The sequence below is a fragment of the Phascolarctos cinereus genome, unplaced genomic scaffold (genome assembly GCF_003287225.1).
Source record: "Phascolarctos cinereus isolate Bilbo 61053 unplaced genomic scaffold, phaCin_HiC Scaffold_726;HRSCAF=1367, whole genome shotgun sequence".
NCBI lineage: Eukaryota > Metazoa > Chordata > Mammalia > Diprotodontia > Phascolarctidae > Phascolarctos > Phascolarctos cinereus.
In genome coordinates this window covers 311,304,371-311,329,315 of record NW_027556098.1, presented here as the reverse complement: position 1 = coordinate 311,329,315, position 24,945 = coordinate 311,304,371, and the positions used below count along the sequence as shown (strand labels likewise).

Here is a 24,945-nt window from a genome sequence, read left to right as displayed (position 1 = left end):
ACCCCCTGAGGGCAAAGGTCTTCACTTTTTCCCATGGTATCCCTAGCACTTGGCACACTGCCTAGCACAGAGTAGGCGCTGGATAAATGCTGGTTGACTGCACATGTGATAACTGAGGCTCACAGATATGGGGATTCAAACACCATCACACAAGTGGCTCTCCTTCCCCCGGGGCTGACCATGCCACAATCCCGTGAGAAACTGGAAGTTCTTGGATCGGGGAAGATTTACAACTGGAAGGACCTTAGGGGCTATTGAGTCCAACCCCCTCATTTTTACAGACGAGGACACTGAGGCCTGAAAGTGGTTAAGTGACTTGTCCATGGTCATACAGTTTAGTATGAGGCAGGATTAAAACTCGGGTTTTCCTGACTCCATCCACTGGGCCTCCCACCTGGGATTCTCCAGTGTTTCTTCACCTTATAGTCTCCATTAAACCTTTCCCATTTATTAAGACAGCCATTAAACCCTGACCTTGAAAACACGTTCCCCCTCCTAACAAGTGCCCCCTTTCCCCTGCTGGCACTGGAAGGACCCAGCTGCTACTGAACCAGGGGCACACCTTAGGAAGAGAACTTCCCAAGCCTTATGTCTATAAAGCAATCTGCTAGCACCACAGAGAGCCAAATAGATTTAGCCTCTCCTACTAAGCTGGGTGTGTGCCCAGGAAAGTGAAGAACTTAAGGGGAATATTGGGGAAGGGTCACTGTTTTGGTGAAGGGGAATCTTTTTAAACCTCTGCCAAGGAAGGGACTTTTAAAACATCAGTCGGAAGCACAAATTGGAGGGCATCCCAGGGAGGCCAGCCAGGATGATGAGAGGACTGGAGATCATACCATATGAGGATTGCTTGGGGAAAGTAGTCACCAACAAAATTATGGAACCTTAAAGAACTGATGTTGGGTGTGTGGATAAGGGTTCACTTGTTCTACCTGGGAAGAACTAGGAGCATCGAATGGGAGACATTTGCAGACAGATTGATTCCAGCCAATTCTACAAGGAAAAACTTCCTAAAATTTAGACTGGCAGATTCTAGATCAAGAAAGAAAAAAACTCCCTCAAAATGAGAGGAGGCCCAAGGCTGAATGAGCTAGCTGCCTTAGCAGGTAGACGTTGCTCCAGATGTTGCAGGAGGGATTCATGGGCAGGTAAGGGTTAGGCTAGAAGACCTCAGAAGTCCTCAGCATAGATCCTTTATCGCTGGTGTGGGAGCTTGGGAGCTGAGGAGGAAGCTGAGCAGAAAATCTAAAAAGAAATTAATTAAGAAAACTACTCTCCGCCATCAACAACAGCCTTATAGAAGAGCCTAGGAACCAGCTCGGAGGTAAGAATGGTTAGGGACTGGGTACAACGACTATTTGTTGTTCAGTCCTGACTCTTTGTGACCCCGTTTGGGATTTTCTTGGCAATGATGCTGGAGTGGTTTGTCATTTCCTTCTCCAGCTCGTTTTGCAGATGAGGAAACTGAGGCAAATAGAGTGAAGTGACGGCCCTCAAATGTCTGGGGCCAGATTTTGAATTCAGGTCTTCTTGACTCCAAGCCTGGCACTCTGTCCCCTGCACCACTTAGCTGCCCACAATGACTACAAAGCCCATTATCACACAGGTGGTTCTCCTTCCCCTGGGGCTGACCTTGTCTATGGTTTTCAAGTTGGCCTCTTCCTTCATCCTGCCTCATCCTCCCTCCCTGCTCCTCTAGCTTATACCCTGCTTCGCACTAGATCCAGCCCTGGAAGGACAAGCAAAAGAAGCCCAGTATGTGTATCTGGTCATTCCTTTAATTGAATGCAATCATTCATAGAAAACAGAGATTCCACCATGATGTGGAAATAGACATAAAACAGTTATTAAAAAAAAAATCAAGACCTCCATGACTCCCCTGGGAAAGTTGTAAAAACAAAGTTGGGAATCCAGGAAAAAAAAAACCTACACCCTGAGGCCTAGCCCCTTTCCCCGTCTCATCTCTCTTCTCCCACAGTGGCACCTAGATCAGGGAGGGCAGGTGGGAGACAGCCAAGGGCCAGCAGGAGGTGCTGACCCAGAGCTGGAGTGTGAGCTCCACAGACTCACTGTAAACTCCAAAGTGTATGTGTATGGGGTATGGGTGTGTGTGTGGGGGTGTGTGTGTGGGGTGTGTGTGTGTGTGTGTGTGTGTGTGTGTGTGTGTGTGTGTGTGTGTGTGTGTGTGTGTGTGTGTGTGTGTGTGTGTGTGTCTGCCTGCCTATGTGTCTTTATCCCCACAGTCAAAAGCCTGGATGAAGACAGGGCCACAACCTGGGAGCCAGGCCCCAAGTCCTATACTGGGGGACAAGTGCAAGCATGTCCTTACCCTGACTGCCCTTAGACATAGGCACTGCAGGAGGCTGGAATGGGTTATGTTCTTTGTAACCCTCCTATCTCCTACCCCTGGTCTTGGGCACAAGCAATGGCACTGAGGGAATCCCTCCTAGGGTTTGGCAGGCACACAGGCACCAGGGGACAGAAAGCAAAGGGAGGAGAGAAGAGGCAGCCTGGGACCTGTCCTCCACATCATGGGGAAGGACAGAACTTTTCTTAAGCTATTCAGTTCCAAATGGCATAGGGCTACACAAAGGCAGTCCGTAATCCAAGCTCCCTCTTCTTCATTAAAAAAAAAATTCCCCCAGAAAATCCCAACCCACATCAGCAACCATCCGCCATGGAGCAAGTCAGAGGGAAATTGCTGTGAGGCCCAGACCCCTTTCTGGTTTTAGCATCAGACACCTGGCTTCTCGGTTCTCCTCCCCTCCACCTCCTTTAAACCAGGCAAACCCAGCTCTGGATAGCAGCTTAGAGGACCCTTATCTGGATTCAACACACACATTAAAAGAACTGGGGCTGGACGGAAAATCAAGCTCTGGCCCCTACCCAGAACTGCAGCAGAAAGGAGGATTTGGGGCTCCCATACAGAGGGCTCCCAACAGGAGGAGAGGAACTCTGGAAGAGAGTAGTACCATTCCTTCCCTTCCCCCATAGATGGCTCTTTGAGAGGCCCAAACACTGAGGAGGAAGCAGCAAGTCTGGCCAAAGTTCAAATGGCAGGAGGCCCCAGGCCCCTAGGTGGCCCAGCCCCCCTTTCCTCCAGGCAAAAGGCAGAGTCCAGATACAGGGGGAACATGACTGTCCCCCCCATGAATGTCCCAATGCCATCCTAGGGAGCTAGGCAGAAAAACTGTCCCATGACTTTGAGGCACTGAGCACAAGGTCCTGAACAACCCTGCCCGAGGCCTAGCTAGGATCCTTCAAGTGCCAAGGCTTGAAGGCCAATGGGGAGGGGGATGCAGCATCCACTAGAAGACGTAGATCTTGTCCCGTTGTACAGTATCTAAATCATCATCCAGGGTCAGCAGCACCTGAAGAAAGAGAGAGGGAGGCTGGACTCCAGTCACACCTGAGGGGGGGGGGGTGGAGGGTACCCTTTATTGAATAGAGGAAAGGAGAACTCCAGCTCCACAGAAAAGCTACATCCCCAACCCCACTCTATCTGGTCCTCATTACAGCCTCATGATAATCTTGTACACATTACTATAATCCATTTTACAGATGAGGACACTATAAGAAGTCAAGTAGCAGACCCAGGCCCAGTAAGTGGCAGAAGAGGGATTCAAACCCACAGCTCTTTGCACCAACTCTCAGAGACTCCCTCGATGGCCCTTATCTCATCCTGCTTTGTGCCCAACCTGTGGGATAAGGTTAAGCAACACCATACTTACCAAGAAGGACCCAAACATGGCAATGGAGGAGAGGAAGTGCCATATGTCATGGTCATCAAAGAAATCGAGCAGGATACAGTCACGATTGTGCTCCCTTGACTCAGCAGGAGTTTTCTGGGGAATAAGGATGGAGATGGGGAGGATTAGCTGCCGCCATCTGCCCACAACTTAGGTACGGATTATCTCCCACTTCAGTCAACATTCTTCCAGTTACCCAGGCTGGAAATCTCAGAACCATCCTCTTCCCCCCTCATTTCCCATAGCCTATCATTCTACAAGTTTCACAGATTCTTCTTCCCACCCTGCACAACATTCCTTTGTGTATACATTTTCTATTTACTTCTCTGGGTACATGCTGTTCCCCCCCAAGAGAACGCATGCCCATTGGCTTCTGCCATCTTTATTTGTGTATATACCTAGTGCCCCTTAGTTCACTCTGTGGTTTCCTTGGTATGGGAACTCCACTGATCAATGAAGATAACAGCTAGTTTTGTTCTGCACCTTAAAGTTAGAGTTGCCTGGAGCACTGAGAGATGGTGACCTGCCCAAAGGGGCAAAGCCAATCTGCAGGTAGGACATAAGCCCAAGGCTTCAGAAGGCCAGTTCTCTGTCCGCTCTGCCATAACATATCTTGCCCAGAATACAGTTGGATCAAAGACTCAAACCTGAAAGGATCTTTAGGGGTCACAGAATATGGCCCCCTCATTTTACTTACAGATGAAGAAACTGAGGTCCAAAGGGATTAAGTGACTTCCCTAGTGTTATACAGCTAGTATCTGAGGCCAGATCTGAACCCAAGTCTTCTGGACTCCAAGTTCAGTACTCCCTCCATTATAGCATGATGCCCCTTATCAATCAATGAATCGACATCCTACTATGTACCAGGCACTGTGCTAAGTTCCTAGAATATAAAGAATGAAACAATCCTTCCTCACAGTAACTTTTCATTCTAATGGGAGAGACAAGTACATATAAAAATATATACAGCATAAAATTGAGAAATACACACACACAGTCACTAAATATAAGACAGCTTGGGAGGGAAGCCACTAACATTTAGAGAGAATCAGGAAAGGCTCCATGAAGAAGATCGTGCCTGAAATTCATCTTAAAGGAAGAGAGGCAGAAAGGAAGGAGGGAATTCCAAGAATGGAGAGGCCATCAATACAAAGGAATAGAGATTGAAGATGGAGTGCCATGAATGAGGACCAGAGAGAGGCCAGTGTTCCTAGACTGCAGAGTACAGGAGAGGGAAATAATGTCCATTGGACATTGGAAAGATTGGTTGAGGCCAAGTTGTATAGAGCTTTAAACCTAAATAGAAGAGTTTACGTTTTATCCGAGAGGTAGTAAATAAAAAGCCATTGAAATTGGCTGAGTAGAGGAGGCACATGGTTAGATTGGTGCTTAAAAAATGACTCTGGCAACAGCTTGGAGGATGGACTGGAGGGGAGAAAGACTTGAAGGAGACCACTAAGGGGACTGTTGCAATAACTTTTGATGAGAGGTGATGAGGGCCTAGACCAAGGGGAGGATTTAGGGGGAAAGATAATGAGTTCAGATTTAGAAATGCTGAGTTTAAGATGTCTTCTAGGACATCCAGGATTGTGAAATGTCCAACAGGCAACTGACGATAAAAGACTGAACCTCAAGGGAGAGATGAGGGTTAGATACACAGATCTGGGAGTTATCTGCGTGGAGGTGACAGTACAGTGGGTATAGAGGGAGAAGAGGGGCCAGCACAGAACCCTGGGTATTCTGTCACCTACTGCTAGGGTACATGGTCTGGCTAATGAGCCAAGCAAAGGCAAATGAGTGGTGATCAGACTGGTGACAGGAAAATCAGGAGACAGTAGCATCATGAAAACCCAGAGATAAGAAGAGGAGAAGGGTTTGTTAACGGTGTCAAGTGCAGCACAGAGCTCAAGAGGGATTAGGACTAAGAAAAGACCACCAGATTTAGCACAGAAGGTAGCACTGGTAACTTACAGCTGACTGGTTAAGGTCAGAAACCAAGCTGAAACGTGAGTGAGAACACAGGAAGTGGAGGCAGAAAGTGTGGACAGCTTTTTCAAGAAGTTTGGCTGAGAAAGGGAGGAGACATGCAGGGCAATAGATTGAGGAAATGGTAGGATCTAGGGAAGGTTTTTTTTAAGGGATGGAGGAGACTTGGACACATCTGAAGGCAGTTGTTGACAAGAAGGGGTAGAAGATTTGAGATAAGGAGATGATTAAGGATGCAACTGGTAGAGAAAACAGGAGAGGATGGGATCAGGAAATCAGCACACCATACAGCTTGATAAATGTTTGGGTTACATTGAACCTTGTTTTCAGTGCCTCTTTCCCATTCCAAATAAGGTAAAAAAGATAAATTAACCATAGGTCTTGCCCTCAGGGAGCCTAGGATAGTAGATAAGAAATGCATATAAATATCACAAAAGATAGAATAAAAGCGCTCACTCCACCTCCTTTGCTTGAAACAACACTTCTCTTCCTCTTTGAATATTTAATTTCCCCCCAAACCTTTAGGAATAAGCATGTTCCACTACTTTTATGAAGGCTTCCTTTAACATTCTAGCCCAAAAAAATTTTCTCCCTCCTCTGAGCTCCTCTGGTCCTTAAACGTCCATCCCTGACATCTGCCCTTAACATATACTACCTAGCTCTTTTCCTGGTTGAGTCCCATTTTCTCTAGTTAGTTCTAGTTACCTTGAGGGTAGTGACCGTATCTTGTCCCCCACATTGATTCATTCAATCATTCAACAAGCTTAACATATATAAAGCATCCACCATACAACAGAGCTAGAGACAAAGACTTTTTGGTCCCTGCCCCCCAAGGAGCTTACATTCTAATTAGGAGAAAAAATAAGATTTCAACAATATGTACACACAAAAGATATACTAAATATTGGGGGTGGGGACAGGACTGCCAACTAGACAAATCAGGAAAGGCCTTGGGTAAGAGTTGGAACTTGAAGGAAGTCAGGGATTCTAAGTGGTAACAATGAGGTGGAAAGCATTCTGGGCACAAAGAAGAGCCTTGGGCAAAGGTTTCAGAACAGAAGAGAGAAAACCGTATACAGGAAACAGCAAACGGGCCCAAGGTTGGCTGTAGTAGAACAGTGTTAGGCACATAGTAAACACTCAGTGATACCAAGAATTATAGAACTGTAGACTTTTAGAGCTAGAAGAGATCTTAGGATTTAGCTTGTCCAATCCCTTCATTTTATAGAGTCTTAGACTGAGGAAAAGCCGAGTTCAAATCTTTCCTCAGACCTTTATTAGCTGTGTGACCCTAGACAGCTGACTTAACCACTCACCCTCAGTTTCCTCACCTGTAAAACGAGAATAATAAAGACCAAAGGAGATTCACTTTTCAAACATTAAATTGCTATAAATGCTGTTTACTATTGTTGTTTACTATTATAGATACATATTGTATAGCTATAGATACATTAATATAGATATGGATGAGAAAAGACTGAGAAGTGGTCCTGATTAAGGTTATAAAGCTAGTCAGTCAAAGACATAGCAAGCACTGGAACCTCAGTCTTGTCATCTGCTCCCCTACTCCCATCCCTTGGTCAGGCATTCATTCACTCACCTGCCAGGTACTGAGTCCCTGGAAGAAGAAGAAAAGGGCAAAGCCCCAGACCACAGAGGTACAGATGATACAAAGGAAGGGGATGAGTTTGATCCTCTCCCCACTCCGGAGCTGAAGAGAGAAGCAATGGGAAGGGAGTTAAGAGCAGTGCCTGCCTGGGCACCCAGGAGTCTATGGGGACCCTGAACATTTGGCCCTTTTCCAGCATCTCTGTTCTTTGTACTCCTCCCCCTGAGCTTTCATTTAATGGAGAGTTTCTCCACATGTGGCAAAACTTGGTCCCTTCCTGTCCTTTTATTTTACAACCTAGTTCAACATCTTACCTCATCCAGGAAAAGCCTCTCTGGCTTCTGGGCCCAACACACATTTCAGCTCATTCTGCCTCATGTATTCATGCCATATGTCAATGGTATCCCCCACTTCCAACACTGGCCCCCATCTTCCCATTAGATGACAGTGAGTTCTCCAAAGACTGGTGCCACAGTTCATGAGAACCCTTCAACATCATCAGTGCTTAAGTACGATCCTGGAACTCTCTCCGCCTCACCTCTCACCCCTCGGCATTTGATGAGATGGGAGTTCCTCTAGGTAAGCTAGACTCCTGCCTACGGCCAGGCCCCGCAGGCTTCCAGAGGGAACTAATCTCACACTACTGGACTCACTGATCTCTTCCTCCTCTAAACTCCTACGCCAATAACTGTTTGTACCATTTACCTGGCACTTAGCATAGATTGTCTTAACCTGAGGTAATCCATAAATGTTAAGCCATGGTCCATGAGACCAGAAGTCCTGATAGGTCAGGGATCTTTTCTTAGCTTTCTGCTCTAACTTGCAACTGAATCTGTTGCAATTATGGGCACGGAGGAATAAAAACGATACTGGGAAGAAGTGGCAAACAAGTAGCACCAACCTCTCCCCTTCTCTCCTACCCCTGCTGCATTCCTTCAGTGACCAGCCCAGGGTCTGCAATCCTGGTCCACTTTTATGTCAAAGTATCAAGGGATGCACAAAAGTTAAGAGGGAGGAAACTCTTTACTCTCTCATCCCTCCCAGCCCCTGCTTACCTTCATGATGATATAGAAAGCAAAGTAAAGAAGAAGGTTGCAGATGCCAATGGCCAGCAGGTAGGAAGCAAAATCATTGGGACGCATGATGAGCCCATAGGCAGCACTGCAGGGAGAAAAGGGGACTGAGAAGGCAGGGATCCATGGCCAGCCCCCTTCCTCCACCACACACATATCCAGGCACTCAAATGTCTGTTGTCTCCTTAGAATGCGGGGCTGAGGCAGGGCCACTGCTCAGATTCCATGACTGATCCCCTCAGAACAGAAGGCAGCCAGGGGGATTTCAGAATGTCTAGTACCCACCCACTTACAGAAGGGGAAGGAGCCCCCTCTGTCCTTACCACACCCTTCTCCCCTCAAACCCAGGGCAGAGGGAACACAGTACCCAGGATGGTGCAAGGGACCTTCCATTACTCCCCTAAAGAGTCAAGAAAATAGGGAGGGGAGAAGAGAGGTCTTGGGCTCAGTGCCACCCCACCCCACCCAGAGCCCCGACCTGGGTGCCACCTGCCCAGGCCCTTGCAGGTGCATATCTGAACTCACAGTGACCAGTTGATGATGTTGCCCATAACCAGTAGCACCATTCGGTCCTAGAGAGAAGTAAACCCCAGGGACAATGAGACAGAGATAGGGGTTAGGTGATTTAGTAGCTAATGAGGCTGCTTGAGTCTGAATCCTGCCTCAGACACCAGCTGTGTGACCCTGAACAAGTCATTTAAGCTCACTCAACCTCAGTTTCCTCATCTGTAAAAGGAGGGTAATAATAGCAATTACCTGACAGAGTGACTGTAGGGATCAAATAAGATAAAACATGTAAAAACATTTTGTAAACCTTAAAGCATTACACAGGCTGACTTAAAACTCCTGGTGCAGTTTAAAGCTTTTTAAAATAAGCTTTATTAAAGCTTAAAATGGTGCCAAGACTTTTGGGACACCCTATATAAATGTTAGCTATGACTACTATACAATAATAATATTAATAATAACAACAACAACATGGATGGCTAGAGAGAGGCAAAATAAGGAAACAGGAAATAACAGGGCCCCAACCATCCAATGCTTACAGGTGTCCCCTATCCCTTATGCCCCCAAGAAAGGGGCAGATGTAAAAAGGACTCAGGAGAAGAAAAGAGAGTGGAGCCTAGGCACATACCACATACAGGGGTCCACTACACTGCCGGATGCAGTCTGTGTAGACCACATGAAGAATCCGGCGGAAGATCCCAGAATCTGCAAGAAGGGACAAAATTACGTTGAAGGCAGTAAGTCTGAGGCCACAGAGAGGCATCCCTCCTCATACTAAAAGCCTGTAACCTAAGTTCACAGCTAGAAATCCCAGCAGGCCCAGCCAATGTTAAGGCCATCTGTGGCTCCTGAGCAGTGGGGGTCAGGAGGGACAATAAAAATTCCCATTTATATAGTGCTTTGAGAGACAGCGTAGTATGGTGGATCGAGAGCCCACATTGGTGGCAGAAGGACCTGGTTTCAAGTCCTGCCTTTGTCACACACAGACCGTGTGACTCTGGCTGGACAAGTCACTTAAACCTCTTAATAGCCCAGGTGACTCTCTAAGGTTGTAAGCTGCAAAAAAAAGTTGCTGGTCTCCACTGATAGGGTTTCCTCACAAGGAATTCTCTACTATATATGTAATATTAATACATCATAATATGTATAAAATAGAAAAAGAACAGGCACTAACTTTAAGGTTTCCAGTCACAAACACCCAAAGACAGAGAAGGATCCAGACAGATAGCCTGAGATCTTTCTCTGTCTCCCTCTCTCTCTGTCTCTTTCTGTCTCATACACCCTTCTTCATCCACTCTTGCCTTTCACACTCTATGCCCACTGGACAATGTCAGAATTCTCACTCCAGGCAATTTCCTTACCTAGCTTCCAACGGCCCATATAGTAGAGCTGAGTACTGAGCAGCAGCGTAGCAATGATGTGAATGACAGAGAAGACGATCCAGAACACCATGTTCCCTTTCCCAAACACCTGATTTGGGGCAGGATGAGAGGAGGTGGGGAACAGAATGGGCATGTGTGAAACAGAGGGATAAAAGGGGGAAAAGGACAGAAATGGGGAGAAAGAGAAGGGAGGAAGATAAAGAGAGAGAGAAGGAAGAAAAAGAAGGGAGGCCGGGAGAGACAGACAGGGAAAGAAGAGTATATGAGCAAAGGACAAAGGGGAGAGTCTACATTCCAGATTCCTCAGGGTACCTGCTAGCACGGGGCTAATGGGCCAGCCAGGAGAGCAATATCATGTCTGAGCTGCCCCAAGAGAGGAGACTTAGGAGTGTTCTCACCTCCAGGGCTAGGAGAGAAAGAGGGGAAGGAATCTGGTCTCTAGGGACAAGGGGCAGGAAGGGCACTGGCATTCAAAGGGGAGGGAGGGAGGCCACTTTAGGTGGGGGGGGGACACTCACCACCCCCAGTACAGAAAAGAAGATGACGATGGCAAGGCAGGCATAGGCACTGTAGGCACTGGCATTGATGTCAGGGTGCCGCTTCTGATACAGCTTCAGCATGCAGAGCCCCGCGATCATGTACATGAAGGATGTGTCTGTAGGAACAGAAAGTTTTAGACCTCCAAATCTGGGGGTCTGTCCACACCCACTGCATGTAGCTGAGGTCTCCTTACTCCCTCTCTCCTAGAAAACTACTCACTTAGTAGTCACTGGATAGGTATTGTCTCCTCTTGAACACTATTCAGAGCAGCAATTGTCTCTACCACCCAGTACCTGTTACCTTTAGCATATCACTTTACCTTGTCTGGGCCTCAGTTTCCTCATTTGTAAAATGAGGGGTTTGACTAGGTGATCTCCAAGATCCCTTACAGCTCTAAATCCTAAGATCCTATGAGAAGGGAGAATAGTCCCTAACTAGGTCTGACTGCTTGTTCTCTGTACCTCAAGAGGATATCTAAGCTCTAGTTCCCCTAAAAGTCTGAATCTTGGGGGCTCCTACCTAAGGAATGGGGAGCTCAGTAAAAACAAAAAAAGGCAGGACCAAGAGGGACACAGATATACAGGCAGGTTCTCTGGGAATGAAAAGGAGGCTTTACCAAACTGAAAATTTGTATAGTTGGGACAAACATGGTAGCAGGCACTGAGCAGTCCCTCCATCATCAAGGCTGTACCCATAGCGTAGAAAAGCCCAAAGTGCTTTGGAATTCCACATTCCTAGTCCAAAGAAAGAGTCCAGGGTTGGAGTATGAACAGAAAGGAAAAGAAACAATAACATACATTTATTAATAGCCTACTATATGTGGAGAGTGCTGTGCTAGACAATGGGAAGGTTTACATGGTCCCTGCCCTCCAAGAGCTTACAGGCTGATAGAGATATCAGACACAAACACATGTAAGAAAATATGGCGGCAGCATTAGACAATAAGGACCTTAGCGAGTTTGAAGTCAAGGGGGCTGAGGAGGATAAGGAAAGGCTGCATGGACAAGATCGAATGACTGATTTAAAAGACGAGTTGGTAAAGACAGTGACCTGAAAGAGAGGATTGTGGGAGAAGGGGAGCTACCAAGGCTGAGAATGGTCAGGAGGATTAATCCAGGGAGGTCTCACCCTGAATGTAAACAGGTAACAGTCAAGGAGGAGTGCTATCTTTCATTAAGGGTAAGGGAGTGTTCCTCAGGGTGACACCAGGTAAGGAGTCAGAGAAGGTGAAAGGGAGGGGTCGGTTCTCACCAGGGCATAAAGGTCATTTCTCATGAGGGCTCGGTTGTAATTGATTTCTCTCTGCAGGATGATGAGGAGGAACAGCAGCCCCAGCAGAATATAACCCAGGTTACTGAGGATATTGTTGAAAGCGCTGGGGCAGAAGTCAACAGGTATTGAACAGAGGAGCTGCCTCAGCCTCCCCCGTCACACCCCACCCTCCAGCTACTCCTGGATTCCCACCATCCCCTCCCTCCTCTGTCTGCCTCCCCAGTATCCCCTCTACCTGAGGTTGCCCAGGGGATGGGCACAGAGGAAGTTGTAGTAGCAGATGTCCTGATTCCCTGTGACATTCACCACCTGCAGCAGTCCCAGAAAGTAAGAAAAACAGGGAGGGATTAAGGATTGAGATTTAAATTAGAGTCTAGGTGAGGAGGTAACCCAGCCCCATCCCTACCTGACTCCAACTAAGGTAAAGGGATATCCTATCCCCCAATACACCAATGCCCTGTCAACTCTAGATTTACAGCTGTTGTTGTTTCCTTGTTTGTAAATAGCATGACTACCAGGGATTGTGTGTTCTCTCTCTCTCTGTGAGTATAGCTGAAAACTGTGGGTTCTTTCTGTGAGCATGGTGTGATGCTGGCAGAATCACTAATATGATTAGTGAGACCTCTACAAGTGGATGGATCAAAGGAGGTAAGATCTGTAAAGCATTCAGCATACATTAAGTACATAGTTGGTGCTTAATAAATGCTTATTCCCTCCTCCTCCCTTCCCCACTTCCGGAACTTGTATCAAAAGGAGACCAGGTAAGCTTCTGACACAAGGACTCCCATCTCTCCAGCATAGCTGAGGAAGTCAGGAGGCCTAGGGTTTGGGGGGCAGGCAAACTCTGCCCCTCTTACCGTCTGGTAGGTGATCACCAACTGCACCACTGGGAGGGCGTAGAAAACAGCGATGGTGGCAATGTTCCTGTGTACGGGGATGGATGGACGATGGATGAGGAAGACTGGAGGGGAGCCATCCCCACCTCCAATACAAGTCCTCCGTGCCCCCTCACAAAAAACAAACAGGCACACATTCCACTCACCAGAAGTAAATCTGGTACTTCTTCCGCAGAACCCGTTTGTCCTTCCGGGCTAGGTCTGCTACACACAGGTATTGCTGAGGAGGAACAAGGAAAGAGGACAGAGGGAACAGCTGGGGGTCAGACGCACCCATGAACTTTCAGGAAGCTCTTGAGGGTGGTAAATGGAAAGACAAAGCTGGGACCTCTGAATGTCTTTGACTGCCTTGCTCTTACCCATCTTCATGGATGGACCATTGCCCTTAAGTGTGTGTATATGGCTATGCAATCAGTATCAGGGTTAACACCTGCTCAACACTCCGCTCCCCAAAGGAGCCCCTCCAGCATCAAACCGGAGGCATGGTGGGGACAGGCATACACTGGGGCTTAGGCTCTACCCCCTACACAGGGACCTCCCTCTAAGGACTCGAAGGATCTGTGGGATCTGGGCCACAGATATCCAATGAGAGCAGCTTCAGACCTTGGTGCGGATGACATTTTTGTCAGATTCAATGTCAGTCAGTGTGTCATAGTCGTCCTCCTCCACTGAGCTCAGGGAGTCCAGCCGAGGCCGGCTGCCCACTGGATCTAGGAAGGGAAGGAAGGTAAGAGAGGGCTAAGGCCTGTGGCAGGACCCCTGAAGTCTGGCCCCTGCCCACCTGGGGCAATTGTAGAAATTACACAGTGGCAGAAGGGGTGAATGGGGGGATTCAAGACAGGGAAGCTGAGGTAAGCTCAGTGTCCAGGGAAACCTGTGTGTCCTGTTTTCCTTCAGTACGTGAGGGGTACATGAGAGTGAAGGGGGATGGACAAGGTGGGGCAGATTACTGCCCTTGCCCTGATCTCCATGGTATCTCTGACTTCCCCTGGAGCGCTAGGACAGGTCAAACCAGGGACACTGAGCTGATCTCGGGCTTAAGACAATGCATCATGCAGATTAGAGGCACAACCAGCTCTGTGTGTTTTGAGAAGACAAGGCTATGGCACCGGGAGAGTTAAAGGTCCAGTGTCCCCTGGGCTGATGGGTAAGAAAGACTACTGGTGGAGCCCTGGCCCTACTTTAAAAAAAATCTCCTCTAACTGTTTATTGACTGACCACCTCAAGGCCCTCTCACAAGGCCACAGACCCAGCCAAGTAAGGGCCCCATAGATTATCTTCATTGTCTATTTGGGATCCCCTTTAGCCCAGCCCCATCTCCTTCTACTGGCCGGAGCATGAGGCTGATGTGAAGCACGGCAGCACTGACTCAACATTCCAAGTTCAGCCCAGAAATCCCTGATGGGACAGCCCTGGGAAGTGACTGGGCAAGAGTAACAAAGGCCTAGGCATCATCACCCACCCACTCTGCCAACAGTCAAAGAGAAATGCCAGCCTCTCTCAAAAGACACGGAGGGTCAGTTATCATAAGCATTACATGATAACATATGGGAAAAGGGCATCTATTGGGTATCTTCCCAGCCCCAAGGATAAGGCAATCCCAAGCCACGCCACAGCTCCAGCCAGCCTCAGTGCCACCACAGGCAGGAGCTGATCAGCAAAGCGAGCACTCTCCCCCACATCTACCCATGGCAATGCACAGCTGCCGCATCTGGCCAGAGGGGAGACGTCGCTTGAACTGGTCGTGTCCTTCAAAGGAAAGGGAGAGTTACAGGGAGGGGGTCCAGGAAAGAGGCGGGGACCAGGCCAAGGAGGATGGGGAAGGTGGAGAGGGAAATATGGAGAATTACAGGCCATGCCCTAATGCCATTGCTTGGAGGAGAAGAGTAAGGGACCGCCTTGAACAGACACGCACTTCACCTCTGGCCTAGCCAACACAATCCTTGCTACCAGTTCTGCCCCTATCCCCAGACTGGCACACTCACCTGAGTAACTGTAGGACACATCCACAGAGCCAGTGCTGTCCACCGCTCCATCAGCAGAACTCGAGCCATTCTCTATGGGGACCAAGAGGCTAATGAGGGAAAAGGGTATGGGGTCTAGCCGTGTACATGAAACTCCAAGAAAGTATCAGAGATGGGGCAGCTTGGGCATGGGAATAACATTTTCTTTCCCTAGAGGTCTCCAGGTTGGAGAGATGATGGAGATTTTTTTTTAATATAAATTTATTTATTTTTAGCTTTCAACATTCACTCCCACAAGTCTCTGAATTCCAAATTTATACCCCATCTCCCCCCTCCTCCCACCCCCAAGAGGGCATGCATTCTGAATATCCCTTCCCCTAGTCTGTCCTCTCTTCTATCTCTCTCCCCTTCTCTTATCTCCTTCCCCTTCTGTTTTCCTGTAGGGCAGGATAGACTTCTATACCCCATTTCCTATATTTCTTATTTCCCAGTAGCATGTGAAAACATTTTTTTAAACATATGTTTTTAAAACTTTAGGTTTCAAATTTTCTTTGTTCCTCCCTCCCCACCCACCCTCATTGAAAAGGCAAGCAACTCAATATAGGTTGTACATGTGCAGTTATGCAAAACACGCCCATAGTAGACATGTTGTTAAAAACTAACTCTATTTCCCTTAATCCTATCCTGCCCTCCCATTTCTTCTATTCTTCCTTTTGACCCTCTCCCTCCTCAGAAGTATTTACTTCTGATTACTCCCTTTCCCAATCTGCCCTCCTCTCTATCATCCCCCTGCTCTCTTGTCCCCTTCTCCCCCTATTTTCCTGTAGGGTAAGACAGATTTCCATACCCAACTGAATGTGTTTGTTATTCCCTCCTTAAGCCAAATCCTATGAGAGTAAGATTCACTCATTCTCTCACCTTCTCCCGTTTCCCCTCCACTGTAAGAGACTTTTCTTTATTTTTTTTTTTGTGAGATAATTTACCCCGTTCTACCTCTCCCTTTCTTCTTCTCTGAGTATAATCCTCTCTCATCCCTTAATTTTATTCTCCAGATATGACCCCTTAATCTTCAACTCACCCTGTGCCCTCTAACTATCTATCTACATGTACATACATATAATTTTTTTCCTCCAACTACCCTAATACTAACAAAGGTCTCATGAGTTATAAATATCATCTTTGGAGATTTTTTTAAATGGCAGCTGGAAGCTTTTGCCTACCCCTTTGGGGAGACAAAAGATGATTACCATGGCCTGGCAGTCCTTAACCTTTTTTTTGGTGTCTTGGTGAAGCCCACAGAGCCCTTCTCAAAACAATGTTTTCAAATGCATGAAATAAAATACATAGGATGACAAATGGAGTAAATTGTATTGAAATATAGTTTTCAAAATCTTTTTTTAAAAAAAAAAAGAAAAGAAAAATTCACCAACCCCAGGTTAAGAACACTTGCCCTAGGAGAAGCCAGCTTAGAACGCCTCAAAGACAGCCAGGCAGAGGTGTCAGAGAAGACTTCAGGGAGCACCTACCGAAGGAGCCGTAACTGTAACCTTCATAAGGGGCAGAGCCAGGGAAGGATTCAGCCAAGACTCGAGGGTGACCTGCAAAGTAGAAAACAAAGCCTGTTCATCACCTTAAGCAGTCAGAGGCCCAGATCTGGAAATGACAGAGATACAAGGGGCTGGGAATAGGCAGAATAAGCCTGGGGACAGAGGCTTTGAGCTTCAGGAAAAAAAATAATCACACAACTGACCCACCTGTGCTCCTGCTGGCCCCACTGTTCTCCATCCCTATTTCCCTCATCAAATACCCTATCATCCTAAAAGGGGTCACGAGCTTTTATCCTCCTCTAGAGAAGGTCGAAGACCCTGACAATAGAAGAATGGACAGCACCAATACCCCCCCGACCCCACCTAGTCATAATTCATTCATCCAAACACTTGATGAGTGTGCAAGATGTGCAAAGCCTGATGCTTTCCTCCCCCACTGTCTGATCTCAATCCCTTGGAAGCCCAAGGGCCTAACCCCACCCAGCACCTGTAGCTTACCAAGCAAAGAGGCTGGAAGAGAAGGTCACAAGCAGGAGAGAAGATTGTTGGGCATAGGGGGAAGAGAGAAAGAGAGAAAGGTTATGAACTGTGGGCCTCGAGGCCTGGGACAGACCGAAAGACAGATGACCAGCAGGATACAAAGAAGAATAAATCAAGGAACAGCTATGTTTTTCAAGGGGGAGACAGGAAGTGGAAGAGACATAACCTCCTATCCTCATCCTCATCTTCACCCCTCAGGGTCTAAATCTATGGGAAATGGTGTTAGTTCCCTTTGGCCAGAAGACTCTGGCTTCTTGAGCCACAGGCCTATTAGGCCTAGAGAATCAGTCACCTCTCCACCTAGCCCACCCAGAACGCTGCCTTGAGAGGTACCGCTTTCTGAGCAGGGACGGTCCATGGCCACCAACAGGGTCTTCTTCCTTTGCCTGTGGGAAAAGATCGTGGAGGCTACACAGTGGTGTCCAGGCTCAAGATCCCTCATACCCTATACCGCTGACCCTCTTTCTACCCTCTTCATTCAGGCGCTGATCTCTAGGACCCTTTCTTTCACCTAAACCTGGGCTTCTCTAGGCTGAAGGCACAGGTCTTAGGATAGATGACTAGAAGAGAAACCAGAGCTCCTATTCTCTCTTTGTTGAGGAATTGTAGACTACAGGCAACAGAGCCTTTGGCCATCTGTTCTCTTATTCATCACAGCTCAGCTAGTCTTAGGGGGCTTTGGGGGATGGGGGTGTGGTTGACAGCCCCCAAGGTGGTGGGAAGGAACACAGTGGGATCAGCAGAGTGGGGAGAAGTAAAAGGGAACAGGAGAAATCTCCCTAATCAAGCCCAAATGTCATCAAAAAGCTGGGCAGTGACTGGTCCAATCAGTCCCCAGCTCACCTCCAATTCTCCCAACAGGCGAGTAGTATGGTCAGCAAGTAGAAGGACAAGAAAATGCCCAGGCAGAAGAGCATGCCCCCAACATAGGCCTCGGCTGGGAAGAAAAAAATGGGAGGGGGTAGAAATGGGACATGATAGATTAGCACAAGGTTACTGGAAAGGACTAGGGTAGAGGATTATGGCCAGACATTTTACATGGATACAGGTGCAAGGAAATGGTTACAGTTTCCTTTCTCTCCCTGTATTCTCACAGCCTAGAAGCTCCAAGCAGGCACAGGAGACAGCATCCTGCTTCTCTGCCCACCCGTGTAGCATCCATACAGGAGGTTTCCATCCCCAGGCCTATCCCCAAAGGCCCAGAGACCATCAGTGATAAAACAGCCCAACCTGAACCTGGCCCTACCCATCCATCCACCCACACTCACACGTGATTGCTGGAGACACCACAACGGTCAGAGTTTTCTGGTGATGCCCTTGATCAACCGGTTCATCTGGACGTAAAAGTCAAGTCAGTGCGATAGTGGGAGCCTGGAGCTTGGCCTGAGGCTTAAGGGGACCAGGCAGGAGAGAGGCTGATACCCCCACTGTTCTGTACCCTCCCCTTCCCCTATATAACCCAAGGTTTTCAGGTAAAAACCCAGGTTTCTTTGCTTCCCAGGAACCTATTAAACCCCAAACAATCCCAGCTCCTCCTCCCTACGTAGCCCAGTCCAGAGCACAGAATGTACCTTCCCCATAGGGATAGTAAGGCAAGGAGCCCCCACAGGCCTGGTCCTCGGTCTTCACTACCACCACCACATAGAAGCTGTTGCTGGGAAAGTCTTTCCGCTGCAGACATCCCATCCACACCACACAAAGAAACAACCTTCATCAGGTACCTGGTACCACTTATTCATAGTCCTAGAGCCCTTCCCACCCCATCCAGTCATCTGCTACCTCACACCACAGTGGATGGGAAAAAAGATAGGGAAAGTTGGGGACTATGGTAGGGTCTTCACATCCGCAGGAAAGAAACCCAGGGAAGGCCTGAGCCAAACAAAAAGAGACAGCAGATGGGTGTGTATATACACTCAGCCAGTGTGTATGTGTATGAATGTGAAGGAAGAGTGGGGGAGAGGAGGCAAAGTCATGGTAATGTCAAGAATAACAATTAGGGAAGGTTGCCTAGAAAACCCATCTGGTCATAGCTCTTCAATGTCCAGGTGGTCCAGCCTACCTGCACAGTGATGGCTGCCTTCTTGGTCATTGTCTGGTACATGCCAATGAAAGCCACATTGTTGTCCAGGTCATAGACAGGACACTAAGACAGGGATAAAGATGGGGGGGGGGTGTTAAAGAGGCTGAGCCTTATACTCCTTATCCCCAGAAGTCTTGTTTCCCACTGGCAGAAAAGTAGATGGTCTGGGCCCACTTACCAGGATGTCTTGGATGGAAATAACTGAGCAGGGAAAAGCCTTGTTGGAAGTCACTTTGACAATCACTGAATCTACTCCTTCTGGGAACTCATATTTGAAGTACTAAAGATCAGAAGAGAGTAGACAGAGTTACCTTAGGTGGCCTCTCCCAGGAGCCACCTGTCTCCAGTCCTCCCTAAGCCAGCATTAACTATATGAGTTCTAGGGGGAGTCAGGGTCCAAGTGAAAACCCTAAGAGAATTAAAAATAACAACCCTGACCATCACTCCACCTCCACGCTGATCCCCAGGCCCAGAGCTCCTCAGGAGCCCATTCTACTGCCAGTCAGCAAGTCCTCCTTCCAGAGAGCAGGACCCTACAAGAAGCAGAGCTGCCAGACTACTTGCCCTTTTTTTTTTTGAGGCAATCAGGGTTAAGTGACTTGCCCAGGGCCACACAGCTAGTAATATACGTATCAAGTATCTGAAGCCAGATTTAAAATCAGGTCCTCCTGACTCCAAACCTGAAGCTCTGTCCACTTCGATACCTAGCTACTTCTTGACTTTTCTAAGCTGATCTCTTTGCAACCGGTACTTCCCAACTCAACCCAAATCAAAAGATTTGTGGGGACCCTGAAGGCAGAGTCTCTGTATTCTCAGTGCTTTGCATACAGTTAAGTGTTTCATAAATAAAAAGGATTAATTGAGTGGGTTTACCTGAGGCTGAGCTGCAGTGGTGTTAAAGCTGAATTGTTCACCAGTCCTGTGGGGCAGAAAGAAGAGGTCCCCACCACCACCACCACCACCACCACCACCAGTCACTCCTGGGGCCCTCAGAAAGGTTTCCCCTTGGGTATCCCTCTCCTCTCCCAGCAATCCCACCCCAGTGTCTCAAACCTGAGCACAAAGTTGTCCATACGGCTGACCCGCAGCCGATAAGAGGTGTTGAGCAATGACAGGGTAGACACATCCACATAGAAGAACTGGACCTCAGCCTCACTCTTGGTGGGTGGCTGACAGAGGGTGCGAGCGACATCTTGGTACCGGTACTTACGCTGGTAGCTGTGGCCCAAGGAGGTGGGGGGGAGGCAGGGAGTTAGTGGGTAGCTATTCTTTCCTCCCCCAACCACATCCATAAGGAACAACTAGCTCATCTCCCTCAAAGGGATGTCTGGCCCAGATGAACTAGGTTTTAGGGAAGGGGCAGGGTGGCAAAAAAAAATCTTTTTCCCAATCTCTGGTTAGTCTTAACCCTTAGTCTGCCCCACCCAGCTCCAGGCCTGGGGCCCACAAATACTCTCTTCCTAATACTTGACCAAGTGCCTGGGTTCAGGCAAGAAGGTGCTTTAGCCATCACAGGGAGTTCCTCCCATGGTGGGAGAGGATAGAAAACTCCCCAAGGTGACAAATTTGGACACCTGCCTAATGGCCTGTGCAAGAACGTGGGCATTTTCCTAGGTGAAGCAAGGAATGAGAGACATTAGGACATCTCCAACATACTGTGGGGATGTCAGCTCTCCCTGCTCAGGGAGGGTCCCTTCCCCCGACCTGATCAGCTCCCAGATCATACTCACAGCCCCCGAAGAATCAGTGGCACTTGGAAGGACACCACAGCCTCCTTCTGTCGAACCACAAACAGGACGGGTGCCTTGTTCTGCTTGTTCAAGACGTTCACAGACACCCTCACGCCCTCGGTCTAGGGATATAGGTGTTCCCCGCTGGTGAAAGCAACCCTCAGCCCTTGCCTACCTGGTAAGTTCAGACCCCCTTCTCATACAAACATGGCTATTCTTTTCCAATGGTGGAAGAGGGGACAGGGAAACAGTCAAGCCCAACGGACAGTCCTCCCTGCCTACATCTGACCCCAGGAAAGTCAGAGGTAGAGGTTTTCACCAAGGCTATCCTTTGCACTGATTCAGAGGCAGCTCTAATATAGTAAAAACACCCTAGATTTGAAGAGAACAAACAAGATTTGGCTGTGAATCCTAGTTCTGCCACTTCCTAGCTGCATGAACTTGGACAAGTCACTGAATTTCTTTGTTCCTTGGTTTTCTCATCTGTAAAATGAGGACAGTGACACCTGTACTACCTACGTCACAGGCCTGTGGATGAAGATCAAAGGAGATCATTAACACAAAAGTACTGTGTGCTCTGAGCTGTAAAGCGCTATGCAAATGTCAGATACTATCCACCAGTCCTAGGAGGGCAAGCCTGAGTGAGGTTGCAAGCTTCAAGAAACAAGGCCCATCCTGTCTCTAGGGGATGAATAAGAATACTGTACAACTATTAGTGTACGTCCTGAGTAAGGGGGAAAGGGCAGGTCTTCCGGGTTAAGAATCTTGGAACTCTTAACAGCCTCCTCCCTATAAACCAAAGTACCAGAAAGGCAGCTCTTGTCTAACAACTAGCCTGATGAATACTAGCACAGAGAATACCTAATTTCTGATCCCAATTCCACCCCTGAGACTCACTGAATGACTTTAGACAAGAAAATCTACTCCAGAAGCTTAAGCTTCTGTTATCCATCTGTAAAACAGAAAGACTGTCTCTCAGTGATGTAGAGGATGCCAAAGAAAACTCATGGGCTCTCCAAAGGAGAGAACAAACAAGACATAGCTGTCATTCTGTTGCTAGAACCCAAGCCCTGTAACAGAGAGAAGAGTACCTCTTTTCCCACCCAATGGATCCCCATTTCCCAGGGAGGTAGAACCCAGAGCTGCTCCACCAGACCTAGAGCGAACTCCGAGGTGGAATAGAAATCAGACTCCTAGTTTGAGTAGGGAAAAGCTACAAAAGTACAGAATTCAGGGAATAATCTTCTGGAGACAAGTCCCAGGCAGCAGTAGAAACTAAGTTGTCCCTTTTCCCCACCAAGAAACAAAAAGGCAACAGTCTCCTCTCTATCTCAGCAGTTTTCAATGTTTTGGGGTTTAGGACTATTTCATACTCTTTTTGGGGTTTTTTTTTTGGCTAGGCAATGGGGTTAAGTGACTTGCCCAGGGTCACACAGCCAGTAAGTGTTACGTGTCTGAGGCCGGTTTTAAACTCAGGTCCTCCTGACTCCAGGGCCCGTGCTCTATCCACTGTACCACCTAGCTGCCCCCACCACCTCATACTCATAAAAATTATTCAGGTTTTCACATGCTACTAGGAAATAAGAAATACAGGAAATGGGGTACAGAAGTCTATCCTGCCCTACAGGAAAATAGAAGGGGAAGGGGATAGGAGAAGGGGGGGAGAGATAGAAGAGAGGACAGACTAGGGGAAGGGATATTCAGAATGCATGCCATCTTGGGGTGGGGGGAGGGGTGAGATGGGGTGAAAATTTGGAACTCCAAATCTTGTGGAAGCAAATACTGAAAACTAAAAATAAATAAATTTATATTTTTTTAAAAAATCATTCAGGACTCCTTCCCCCATGGCTTTTATTTATGTAAGTTATAACTATGAATATTTAACGTGTTAAAAATTAAATGATCTAAGTATTATTATGAAAAGTTTTGACCTTGCACACCCCTCAGAGGTCCCCAAGACCACACTTTGAGAACCACAGCCCTATCTCATAGCTCTGACAGACTAAAGGTGAGGGAGGAAGCTCCATTGAGGAAAAGGAATTTCCTCAATACTCAGGAGCTCCCGAAACCCCCACCTCCTAATCTCTGCTCTCAGGCCACAAGGTTCTGAGATGGTCCAAGCTCTAAGCCATCATTCATTCAGGTAGCATTATTAATAAAGCCTCCACTAGGCACTGTACAAAGACCTCTTCATGAATACCTTAGAATCAAGCAACAAAGTGGTCTAAGGGTGACTAGGTGGGGAAAGGAAACATAAGATGAAAGTAGGGTTTCCAGCCTGGGCCAAACCTCAGTAAGTTATATTCCTATTCTCCCCCAGTTAAGCTAGTTCTTTCTCCCTAGCCTTACTTCTGAACCCTCAACCCCACCCCACAAGGCTAGCTGGCTTTCTCTGGAGAGTTGTAGATCATCAGGGGTATGGAAAGGAGTGGGAAATAAAAAAAAAATGACACTAGCCTAGGCAGCCCCCAGCATGTTAGCCTGGAAAGACAGGGAAGTAACTTTCCTAATCTTAAATTATCAGTGACCTTTCAACTCATGGCCTGACACGTCCACTTTGGTTGTTTGGAACAAAACAATATCAATCATGCCTAGAGCCACGTTCAGGGTGACAACTATGAGTTTAAGGCCTGGGAGCAGCAAAGCCAGGCCTGCTCAACCCCTCCAAGTGGGTGCCCCCTCGGAAGAAAGATGACAACAAATGGGGAAAACAGGAGAATGAAGCAACTCCAGAAACTTCCTGCTTCAGAGGAAGGAAAAAAAAAAACGAAAACAAAACCAGACTGTAAGGGTGGGGGGAAAAAGAGGAGAGGAAAGAAGGGATTAAGCAAGAAGTACCCTAAGGCCCTTAGCTCTTGCGGTTTGGAGTTGGGGTACACAGCACGGGCCCAAGGACGGGGCCACAATAAGCAGGGCTTTGGTGGGAGAAGATCCGGCACCTGCATCACTAGACACAAAAGTGATGACCTCCCTAGTCCTCCACCCCCGATTCACCAACCCTAAATACACACGCACGCGGGCACGCACACAGAGCACCCCAGTTCCTCACCCTGTTTCGGGTCACAGTGTGGTTAAATGTGTAGATATTGACCAGCTCGCTGTTGACTTCATCATCGTAGAAGTGTTCAAACTCGGCCTCCTTCTGGGACACGTTCTTGGGCCCCAGGACTCCCAGGTTGCCCTCAGCTGGAGCCACCAGGAGTACCAGGAAGGGCAAGCCCAGGGCGAACATGGCCCCGGCTGGGCGGAGGTGGTGGCGGCGGCGGTGGTGGCGGCGGCGACGTTGGCAGCGGGGAGCGCAGCACCTCGGAGGGGCGATGAGCTTCTCGCTGCAGCTTCCAGCATCTCACCAGGACCAGAACTTTAACCCCGGCCTGAGATTAGGAAATGCCCCCTCCCTGAAGAAGCAGAGACGCTCCCAGGGGCCCCCCAGTAGGGACGGAAGGGGCAGGGGGTGGAGGGGGGTAGTGCAGAACTCTGGAGAAGAGGCACCTAGGCTGGGTTTAGCACTTTGGGAGGGGCTTCGTCTGGTTCCCCGACCCCACTGCCCGCCCCAACCAGGTGGAATGGGAGCAGACAGACTAGCCGGCTGGTACAGAGGAGCTGGGCCGGGGGAGGTAAGAGGAAATAAGCTACCGCAGCTAGGTGGGAGCCCGAAGACACTCGAGGAGGGGGTGGGGCCGGGGGCGGGGGGCGTGAAAAGGTAGAAGAGGGGTGGGCGGTTTCCGTGGGGGTGCGGCCCCTTTAAGGCCAGGAGGACGCGGCAGTCCCCAGCATTCAGAACTCCAGAAAGTAACCAGCTCGGCCCGGGCTGTAAACACCAGTGCGGCCGGCAGGCTGACGTCAGGGGAAACTGACACAGATTTAAAGGGACAGGTCCCTGGCATGGCCTTAAAGGGACCGCAGCCAACCAGTTATGAGGATGTGAAAATCTGATGCTTCCCCTCTCGCATTTCTACACTTCTGCTGCTGCTCTCTCCAGCCTACTGACCATATCGATCATCACCTTTTCGTATGGATTAGAATAGGCATATCATTTGAAAAAGATTCTCTAAGCATCTTGTTAAAGA

General features: G+C 48.3%; 1 protein-coding gene across 2 annotated transcripts; it reads right to left on the bottom strand.

The window, feature by feature from the left end:
- Window positions 1-1,758: 1,758 nt before the first annotated feature.
- SIDT2 (SID1 transmembrane family member 2) lies at window positions 1,759-24,710 on the bottom strand. Of its 2 annotated transcripts, XM_020989689.2 has the most exons (27): window positions 23,925-24,710; window positions 20,876-20,997; window positions 20,199-20,363; window positions 20,019-20,064; window positions 19,324-19,425; window positions 19,125-19,208; window positions 18,637-18,736; window positions 18,334-18,399; window positions 17,909-18,002; window positions 17,399-17,451; window positions 16,505-16,576; window positions 15,000-15,071; window positions 14,701-14,763; window positions 13,618-13,724; window positions 13,161-13,234; window positions 12,976-13,042; window positions 12,354-12,427; window positions 12,098-12,221; window positions 11,463-11,580; window positions 10,825-10,961; window positions 10,286-10,394; window positions 9,553-9,629; window positions 8,943-8,989; window positions 8,400-8,505; window positions 7,336-7,446; window positions 3,732-3,845; window positions 1,759-3,371 (listed from the first exon to the last, which is right to left on the bottom strand). In XM_020989689.2, exons 1-27 carry the CDS (start codon window positions 24,105-24,107, stop codon window positions 3,309-3,311), a joined length of 2,550 nt encoding a protein of 849 aa, XP_020845348.1. In that variant the 5' UTR covers window positions 24,108-24,710; the 3' UTR covers window positions 1,759-3,308. The 2 variants fall into 2 exon arrangements, with proteins under 2 accessions (XP_020845348.1, XP_020845350.1); XM_020989691.2 differs by lacking the exon at window positions 14,701-14,763 and having other exon boundaries at window positions 23,925-24,709.
- Window positions 24,711-24,945: the final 235 nt, after the last annotated feature.